Raw genomic sequence first — 10,238 nt, 5'->3', positions numbered from 1 at the left:
ACCCCCGCCCCCCCCCTGCCAAGCCTCTTGGGGCGGGCTGTGGTAGCAGCGCACCCCCCTTTTCCAAACCGCCAGGCGGGCACAGCTCCTGGGTCGGCCGCGGGGGAAGGACCGGGCGGAGAGGCCGCCTCGCCCCGCCCCGCCGGGAGGAGCGGCCCTGCCCGCACGGCTTAAGCGTCGCGGCCGGAGCTACCCCCCCCGGCTGGGCCGGCCATGGAGGTGGTGCGGGACTGCGTGGGCTCGCGGGTGCGGTGAGTGCGGGGACAACCCTCTCTACTCACCTCCCGGGCGGCCGCTGACGCCAGCGGCTCCTGGGGAATGAAGAGAAGGCTCCGGGAAGTCCTTCCAGTATCTGAAGGAGGCCTAAAAGAAAGCTGGCAAGGAACTGTTTACAAGGGCGGGTAGTGATAGGGTGAGGGGCAATGGATTTAAACTGGAAGGGGTTAGATTTAGATTAGACTTTTTGCAGGCACTTTTCACTATGAGGATGGTGAGACACTGGCACAGGTTGCCCAGGGAAGTTGCGAATGCCCCCTCCTTGAAAGTGTTCAAGACCAGGTTGGATGGGGCTTTGAGCAACCTGGTCTGGTGGGAGGTGTTCCTGCCCATGGCAGGGGGTTCTACTGGATGATCTTTAAGGTCCTTTCCAACCCAAACCAGTCTGGGATTTTATGACATTGTCCTCATCTGGGCACCAGAAGAGCGGAGTCTGAGTTATCTGTCTGCTCCAGCTCTTTGGGAGCAAAGGGCACTCTCCAAGCACGGTGTGAGGGCCAGTCACAGTGGGTCGGCGGGGAAGGGGGAGATTAAATCTGATGGACACTGGGTAGGAGAAGCAGGCAGGCATACTCTTACAGCCTTCTGAGCCTCAGATGAAGCTCTCCTGAGGGGAGTACCAGTAGGAGTTTTGAAGTTTTCACTCCTTTCTGAGGTGCAATGGCTGGGATGCCTTCACCCAGTAGTCAGTGTCTTGTGTGTAAAGAGCGTGTGTGTCAGGCGTGGAGCCTCAGGGTAGTGTTAGGAGCCACTTGCGGTCTATGACAATGCGACTGTGACTCCTGGCCTCTGCTGGCCTTTCAGATGTGCTAACTGCATCCATAAAGGTACAGTACATTACGCCACTCAAAAATGGACCCAATTCTAGCTGAGGTTCTGGTATCTCCACAGTTCATGTTTTAGCAGGGAAACCAAATCTGTAATCTGGGCAAAACCAAAGTCGTCTGACTAATTTCTGACTGGTTTTTTGGGGGGTGTTTGTTTTCCATAGCTGTCGCTGCTGTTGTCATTTTTCTGTGAACTCTAACCTAAAAATCAAACTGCCATATTCTAAAGCCACTTGTGTTGTGCAACATTGATTTTTCTGAGTGAGGCTGAGGATCATTGCACCACATTCTTAGACAAACATACGAGGCATGTTGCAAAGAAAGATAGGGTGAAATATGTGTGCAGGGCTCAAGCCAGGCTTTTAATGCCCAGTTTATTCTCCAGAATAATTAATTAATTCTGTCCAACCAGCCTTGACGCTACATTGAATGCTTGGGGTGGTGTCTGTGCGTCCCTCTTTAACAGGTTGTAGTTACACAAAACAAACTGGACAAGATGCTAGAGTTTTAAGATATTTGCTCTTTCAATTAAAAAATGCTTTTTTGAGTTCTTATGTTTTCCACTGACATAGGATCCTGCTCTCTTTTAAGGAAGAGCTAGGACTAATCTTTTCATCTTTGAATAATAAAAACAGTAGTGGAGTTGTCTGTATCTGACATGTCACACAACTTTCTGATAAAGCTGACTGTACCTTAGTAAGTTCCTTTCCTCTTCACTGCTTGTTTCCTGACTTAGCTTGATCAGCTTTTCATAGGAAATTATTTTTGATAGCTCCAATCTAGTAGAGGAATTCCCTGCCTCAGGAATTGGTTTGTCTGGTTTCTGAGGACAGCTACAGCAAAAATGGTTCTTTCTAGGAGCCCTGTGTGTAGGCTGGCCTGTTTGTGTCTGTGGCCTTTTGTGTAGAGGGGAAACAAAGCAAAAACAAGCTTTCAGCAACAGGCCCAGAAATGAAAGAGTTTGCACTCTGTTTATCTGGCTTTTTAAAATCACACTGGATTTTGTTTCCTACTACTTCTCATTAACTAAAACCTCAGCCTGTACTGGAGCCCCTAACTCATTGCTTCATAAGCAGATGTAGTTTAAAGATGGTATTGCCTGCTTTTATTGAAATGTAGGTGAAACAGTATCAGTGTAAAATAACTCCCTAAGAGTTAGATTCCTGTTAAGTGACTGTCTGGCGAAGCTAGTGAAAGTCTTGATTTATTAATCTTGTTTTTGTTTGTTTGTTTTCCCCCTCTGACTTTACATCTGATAGAACTAGGTAGCAGTGTGAGGTGACTGATCTTAAGCCCTGAAGAAACTTCTGCTCAGAGCTGCAAAATATTACTTGTATAGTTGGCTCTGCTAATGCCTGAGGTGAACCTTGTTGCCTCAAGTCCTGCCCATGAGTTGTACCTCTAACACACTTTCTCCTGTATCAGGATGTATGTTTTGGCTTTTTTCCTTATGCTTTGACTTTTGTGAATGGCAGCTTGGTTTAAGTAATGGGAAAGAAAACTGCTCTGCAGGACTGGTATTTTCTGTTCTTGCAAAAAAAAAAATTATCTTGGCAGTACTGTCATAAACATGACTCAAGTAACTATTGTATGTGTTAGTTTTCAAATATGTGAGAAGGAAACTGATGTAACTAGCTCTGAAATTCTCTTGAATCCCGAACATGCACTTTCTAACATCTGGGTGCCCTGCAAAGTGGAGTCACCAGCCCTGAGGTAGATGAGTAGGCTTTATAACTGAGAAGTCTTGGGTGATTCAGAATGGGAGCTCTCCACAGACCAGTGGGGTGACTGGGGGACTATTGACTTAGTCAGCAGAGGGATTAACAAGCACACCCTGTCCTAGCACAGTTCCCTTCTGTGGAGCTTCAATGCCTTTGTCAGTGCTACTCTTGTCACCTTGTCCTCCTTCCTTGTCTTGACTTTTCTCCAAAAGGAAAGTGTTTATTAGCTTTTTGATTTGAAACAGTGCCTGAAAACCACACTGACTGCTTATCCTCACCAGTTTTGTTACAGGAAAGAGGGAGATTTCCACCAGCCATGTATGTACATGCAAACTGTTGAAAGCCAGGGTCCTAGTATTTAGACAGCGCTACCAAGAGGGTATTAGCCTGAGCTAGAATAAAACTGTTAAACATTGCCTTCCTTTAAGAAAAATAAAAGCTCCATTAATGCTGAGGAGTTTTTGAGGAAAGTGAACTTCGGTGTACAGAGGAAAGCCCCAAAGCCCTTAAAGGAGGAATGAGAACTATAAATAAATTAGTTGCTGAAACTCTGTCTGGCCACTCACAAAAATTACTTTCTATGCATCCCTAAAATATGCTTAATGACCAGATAGGAGGTTTGGAAAAGATAGTTATTATCACTGGTCAATGTGGAGATGCACAAAAGGTGTGACTGGGACATTATTAGTTGTGTAAGTTTTTATCATTTCGTCATTGTTCTAGGAGTTCCTGTGTTAGCTTTTTGGCTGCAGAAAGACTGCAGTTCACTCTCTCCCCCTCTGGGAAAGTGCCTGAGAATAAATTTTCCTATATAAAGCTGACCTTTTACACATATTTGGGAGAACAAAATGGGGATGCATCCTTTTTCCACCCCTGTATTATTCAGTATTAAGGAGCAAAAGGTACACATAGGTAAAGTCCAGGAATGTGGGAGACAAAATATTGTCTCCCTTTTAAAAGACTTATTAGAGATCAGTCCTTTCCAGGTGTCATGCAGAGGGCAATTTTTTGTAAGCTGGCTGTTGAATTAACCACTGTAATTTGGCAGCAAAAAGCTGTTACTGGATGTAGATGGGAGCAGGTCTGTCCCTTGGTGTGGGAGTAGGCAGTTACCAGTGTTATGTGCTTGGTTTACCTAAGGGAACCTAAACAGTCGCCATTAAAACATGCAATTGCCCAGGAAAATTTAAAACCTCTTCCTAAAAGTGTTGGAATTCTTTCAGCCTTGTAGTTTGATCTTAATTGTCATTTCATTTTCCTTCTCTTGATATATCAGGGCACAACAAGTCTTATTTTGTGATTTTTTTTTTAATTTTTTTTTTCCCAAAACTATATGAAGTTTTATAGGCTGCAGATATTATTCATAAGATAAATGCCTGGGCAGTTTGGAAGTCAAGTGTAACTATATCAAAAATCTCCACTTGTGTTCTGATCCTAGGTGTTTTGAAGAAGGATAATATGTTCAGTCTTCTTAAAGCAAACTCGTATCAGAAATAATTAGTTGAAAGTAGCCTTATGTGTTACTTCGTGGAGTGTTTATCTGCCAGGTAAAGAGAATGATCTAAGTGGCTGAATTCGGGAAGAGCTTCTGCCTTTCTAATTCAGTGTTAAAATCTGTCAGCTTCACTGTAGTTGTGACCTTGACATCAGCTGAGCTAGAGGTGGCCCACATCTGCTTGAAATGCTTTTAATTTTAGAAGTGTTTTCAAATGTCACTGGCAAGAGAAAGTTCAGAGACAACATGTCTGTAAACATGTTTAGTTTTGAAAGCAAGCTCCACGAGTCTAATGTGACCTGTGAATTCCTCATAAAATGTGCCTATGTCGCTGAACTCCAGTCCTCCTTCCTCTCACAGTATTCAACATGACTATTTTTATAACTATGCTGATTTTTTGTTTGTCTTAGATCTTTGGTATCCGTGGGAGCATCTGTGGGAGCAGTTACAAAACAGACCATGTTCCCTCCTCTCATGCCTGCAGGGCGACCTTTCCGTGTGTCCAATGCCTCCCGAAGCAGCAGGAAAGGAATTGTTGCAAGCACTCTGCAAGAGCTCATCAGCAAGGTATAGCAAATGTTTCACTTTGAAACTTACAGTGAAGTACAGTATCCCAGAAAAGCAACTCACAGACTCTTGTTCTTCTAAAAATCAGTACTGGGGAAGTTCAGGAGAATGTCAGATAAGCAAGCCTTAATATTAAATGATGGGTCTTCTTTAGAATGCTAAAATCTACTGGTTTTTTTGCAGACTTTAGATGCCTTCCTTATATCTGCTGGAATAGTGACTCTGGTTTTGGAGGAAGATGGCACAGTTGTGGACACAGAAGAGTTCTTCAGGTCCCTGGATGATAACACACACTTCATGGTTCTAGAAAAAGGACAGAAATGGACACAAGTAAGTTTTGGCTGCCTCTCTCTCACTTGAATAGAAGTGAGCCAATGTCTGTGGCTGCTGAAATTGTTGGAAAGCAGAGAGAAGAGGGAGAAAACTTCCCCTTACCTTAAAGAAGGCAAGGTATCAACTCCTTGTTAAGCCTTCCTGGCTGACAAATAAATTATTTTTTTTTCTGTCCCTTACTTGGACATAAAACTGTTGGCAAAGATCTGCCAAGAACTGAAATGAAACATTACAGGTGAAAAGAATTATAGGAGAAATCACTTGCTTTTGGAGAGCCTCAGAAATAACTTTGTTCTTTATCCTTTTTATAACTTGAAGAAAATTAGGACTTTGACTGCATGAAGCTAAAAATACAATGTCTTTAGTTTTTAGAGGGGAAAAAAATATCTAAATTAAGCGAAGTAAAACAAGTTTTGCTTTGCAAATGCAGTAATGGTTTAGGGAAAGCTAGAAATACGCCTGTGTTTAATGTTGCAAACAGCTACCATCAAAACCTAATGATAGTCTACATGCTTCAAGGTATTTGAAGAACTATTAAGCCTGGCTAGCTTTAGCCTTCTGATCATATCAACTCAGTGTCCAATTTGTAGTTTTGTGGGGGAATAATCATCTGTATGTTAATAAGATAGAGTCAAACTCCTAATTGTCTTTCCCTGAAATGGTTGTTGCTAGAAAGTTAGAAGCCAACATCAAAGCTGGCATCAAAATCTCTATCAGGCACAGAGCTAGCTGAGGAGGCCTGCCATTTTTCCATTTGCACACAGATGGCTTAATTGCGTGGCCCCATTTTTCAGTCCCCTGCTGCAGCGTGGGCAGCATGTACATTCTTCCCCAGGGTACCTCACTGGCTTATCAACCTGCTGCATCTGGGCCATGAACTCCAAGAGCGGAAAAGAAATTGCAGCCAGGGAATGACTCCACCTTGCTCGTTCCCTCTGTGTCCTGTCTGGCACAGCAGCAGATCAGGTTTGAATGCTGTGCTGAGTGACAGCAGAAGGACTGCCACAGCTTCACAGGGCAACTGGAGTTCAGAAAAAGCTCTGTCGTGCGTTTTCCAAGTATTCTGGGTTGCTAGTGGGGGGGAGGAGGGTACGCTACCAAGCATACCAACTTACTTGTACATGTCCGAAATTTTTGTTGGTAGGAGTCCCCGTTGCCAGAGCTTGGAGGCTATAGAAGTAAAACAGACATAAAATTGCTGGCTAACGATATACTACAGTGTTTACCCTGGCCTGACTTACCAGGGGAATGTGCTGAGCAGACTATCAGTCTGTATCCGCTAGATGTCTCTGTAAATACGGGTCTTCTCTACTATTTTCTCCTTGAAACAAGCGATCCTGAAAGCACCACTGGCAGCCCTGAAGCAGGCAAGGGCCACTTTCAATAAAGGAGACTGGATTTACGGTGGAAGATGATTTTCCATGTTCCTCATCCTTTGCTTTTTCTCTTAAAAACTCAGTATTAAACCCTAGGCTTAATCAGTAGTCGTTCCCTCCCTATGTTACTTTTTTTAGCAGAAATAAAGAGAGGTGTTACGCACCAGGATTTGAAATGAGGACCTGGCTTTTCACAAATGTAATCTTTGCAACTATCTCTAAGAGTGCCCATCAGTATTGTGTCAATCCTGGTAATTTGGTTTCAGTGTGGACTAACTGTGCTGCCTCAGCTAGCAGCGGGAACATACCAGGGTAATTAAATGGCAGGAACACTGTCCAGTGGCATTACCTGTGGCTTCAGTATACCCTGAAGAAGCTGCATTACAAGAAAGAAATATTCAGGAGGTGCTATGTCAGTCTAGAACTTCTACATTGGCTTGGAATAGCTTCAGAAGCCTGGTCAGGACTTGAACAAAATTATGTAAGCTACAGACTTGTTTTTTTCTGTGTTAATGCTTTTAATTCTAGCTTAGAATTGATCGAGAACTAGCCCAAAGACTGGAATAAGCAAGGTACATCTGAAGACCTGCACTGTTAATGATTGTCTTGTAGTTTCCTGGCTCATGGTACAAACTGTCTGTCTCCCTCTTTTTAAATTAGACAAGAAATGGAGTTGCCACTGTGAGACCAAAGAAGAAAATGGGAGTAGCTAACATCACATTTGATCTGTACAAGCTAAACCCTAAAGATTTTATTGGCTGCTTAAATATCAAGGCGACCTTCTATGAGATCTACTCTATCTCATATAACATCAAATGTATGGGAGCAAAAAGTGTATTGCGGTAAGTATGTTTCCACTACTGATTAGATGGATGCATTAATGTAAAATCTGTGTTTGCTTATTGCTTCTGTGAAGCAAATGTGTTTACAAACTTAGTATTTTTATTAATTCTTACATACCGGCCTATATGCTGACTCTTCCTTTGTAAGTTGGACAGCTGACTTGTAAAAACTTACTCTAGCTTTTTATGGTGGGATCTTAAATTTCCCCCAAGGCAAAATCTTATCAGCTTTTGTTTACTTTGAAGTGTATAGGTACAGCCTTTTTGTTTTCCTGAGAGAATTTTGACTTTTGACTTGTTTGAAGAATGCATCAGATTCTTTGAAGGGGGACACTCAAGGGGGTGAAATGAGAGGTATTTGAGATCTAATGTCAAAGGTCTTAAAGCTTACTCAGGCTTTGAAATACCTGGCTGCCAAATTTGCCACCTGAGCTTACATGGTGGCGAAGGAAAATGGAACAGATATGACACTCTCTACTGTCCTAATGTGAATTTTTCATCTGTAGTAAGACTGTGTGATGTCACTGTGTTTAAGGCACCTGGTCTCCAAGCAAACTAATGGAGCATAACAAGGACTGTGGTCTCCTGCAGGGACCAATCTGTAGTGGTTCTGAGTTCGGTAGAACCGGCTGTCGGGAAATGCTGTCTTATGCAGGGGCAAAATAATACGTGTCCTGTCCACTGCTTTCAACAGTGTCTGTGCTGTGTCAAAAACAGCTGTGTCCCGCCCTGGCTGAAGAGAACTTCTTCTGAGTTCAGATTCTTTCACAGAGGTGCCATACTTGGACAGCTGTTAAGCTGCAGCCCTGAATTTCTCTAACTGACCTTTCAAATTCTCGTTAAGACACAACAGTGTAGTGTTGCTGCCTTTTATTACTTGAGGACCAGGTCTAATCTGTGCAGAACAAACAAATGTATATGCCAGTAAGTGAGGTTTTCACTTCCTTTGAGCAACATGCAGTTTGAAATCTTCAAATAGTCCCTCCTCTCATGATGTAGGTATTAAGCATTGTAATGCTAATTTTGTTCCCTTTCTGCCTGACTGACCTCTCCCACTCTACTTCGGTGGTCCCTTGCTTAGTCTTTCAGGCTGCAGCTGGTGTGACTGTAGGTGAGACTCATCTCTCTGGTTGCACTGCAGTGATTATCCAGCTATACGCTATGCTCACCTCTAGCACTGGCTTCATTAGGGTTTCTTCAAAGCAAAGGTTCACCCTTGAACAGCTGAACTCCTCCAGTTCCTGTTTGTCAAGTCTCTTGAGCCAGATCAAACTCTGATTTCTGGCTGTCTGCTATGGAGATAAGTGTCGGCACTGAAACTTGCAGTGCTAAGGAGTTTGTGACAGTTCTGCCTCTCTGCCAACACAGGCAGCTGGTGAGGAAAAAAGGTACTGGTGAACAGCTGAAGTAGCTGTGGAGTTCTTCTGGAAGCACAGTTATGTTAGAGTTGAGCTGCAAGGGAAGTGCCAGTGTCAGGGTGGGAAAATAGCCTGCTAGCAAAGAGCAAGGGTGACAGGAGAGAGAACCTTGGGTACTCCTGAACACAACAGTGAGATGGCCTGTCCCAATTTGCTGTTGAGACTGGAGACAGATGATGTTAGGTTCTTGGTGTAGTCTCTCTGCTAATGAGTTCCAGCCTTCTAACTCTGATGCTTTCTCTCCTGAGCCCACCTGTGAAGTGTGAAGGGAAAAGACTTTAAAATGCTGCAGTTGTTCATCGGTGGGAGGGGCTCACAGCCTGCCAGGTCTGATCAGTGCATTTCCCCTAACTGCTTTTCCCTGTAGTGTCCAACTGGAGGATCAAATGTCCAGTTCAACAAATAACTTCCTCTGTGGCTTAAGTGACAACTGCTCTCGTGTGCAAGTGACACACTGCAGCTGCTCAAAAGCTTGGTACCAGGTGCAGCTTTCTTTACAACTGTAAAGCTCCTTGGCCTTGTCGTGTGGTGAAGGGAAGGACACACTGAAATGGCATATGTGTGGGAAGCACAAATAAGGGTATGGTGGTTAGGTTTTTTAAAAGGCTTTCCAGCCTCTAAGTGCAGGGCATCCTACTCTTCTGAAGCATTAGTTTTTCACTGCAAACCTTCTCTCATCGGGAGGGGGGGAATGAATCTGTAGGAAGAAGACACTGTCTTCCCTGCTAGAGCACAAAGGAGAAGTGAATAGCAGCAGAGGGATCACAGCTGTGTTTTCTCAAACAAGAATCCTCCTTTTTTGCAGAAGAGGAAGGCAGGTCTAGTTTCTGCATCTTGAGAAACTGATCCCTTTCCAGTTTTGGAATGGTTCCAGTTCCTGCATGCCACTTCCCCAGTGTCTCAGATTCATACCTGTGAAAGTCTGCTTAATGTCTGGGGGATGAGGCTTGAACATAGCTCTCAGCACTGATGTCCCAATTGTTTCTTGGAGAATGGCAGGAAGATGCAGGTATAACTAAGCTGAATAAATGCCCACTCAAATATGATGATCATCTCTATTCTCCTGTGATCCTGTGGTGAACCACAATCCATATTGTAGACCTCTGATGCTTGCCTGATCTTAGTTTATGAATCTGTACTGTCACACAGTATTATATATTTGAATGCTGATATGTATTAAAACTTCAAAAAAATAGAATAGTTGTGAACTGAGAACTCTTAAGGCTTGCAGCTTGGGCAGCATTAATTCCCCTGGCTTCACTTGTTTTGCTGTTGGGCATCCACTGTGATGTGATTGCACAGCTTCAGATCTAATCAAGTTTGATCTGTAGGTTGAAGATACATGCAGTGTTGTATTAGTGAATAGCATAAAGGTGAGATACG

At 43.5% G+C, this 10,238-nt stretch overlaps 1 protein-coding gene across 1 annotated transcript in view; it reads left to right on the top strand.

Annotated features, from left to right (window-relative positions):
* The first annotated feature begins 205 nt into the window (after nucleotides 1-205).
* The window catches only part of CIDEA (cell death-inducing DFFA-like effector a), a 10,824-nt gene continuing 791 nt past the window's right edge, over nucleotides 206-10,238 (top strand). Inside the window, exons 1-4 of the mRNA XM_010178833.1 lie at nucleotides 206-251; nucleotides 4,730-4,886; nucleotides 5,070-5,216; nucleotides 7,256-7,437. Coding sequence (XP_010177135.1) covers nucleotides 214-251; nucleotides 4,730-4,886; nucleotides 5,070-5,216; nucleotides 7,256-7,437 — 524 coding nt within the window. The 5' untranslated portion in view covers nucleotides 206-213. The remainder of the gene's footprint in view (nucleotides 252-4,729; nucleotides 4,887-5,069; nucleotides 5,217-7,255; nucleotides 7,438-10,238) is intronic.

Source organism: Mesitornis unicolor, unplaced genomic scaffold, assembly GCF_000695765.1.
Source record: "Mesitornis unicolor isolate BGI_N332 unplaced genomic scaffold, ASM69576v1 scaffold40432, whole genome shotgun sequence".
NCBI lineage: Eukaryota > Metazoa > Chordata > Aves > Mesitornithiformes > Mesitornithidae > Mesitornis > Mesitornis unicolor.
The sequence above is the reverse complement of the archived record's forward strand: the minus strand, read 5'-3'. Positions and strand labels throughout refer to the sequence as shown.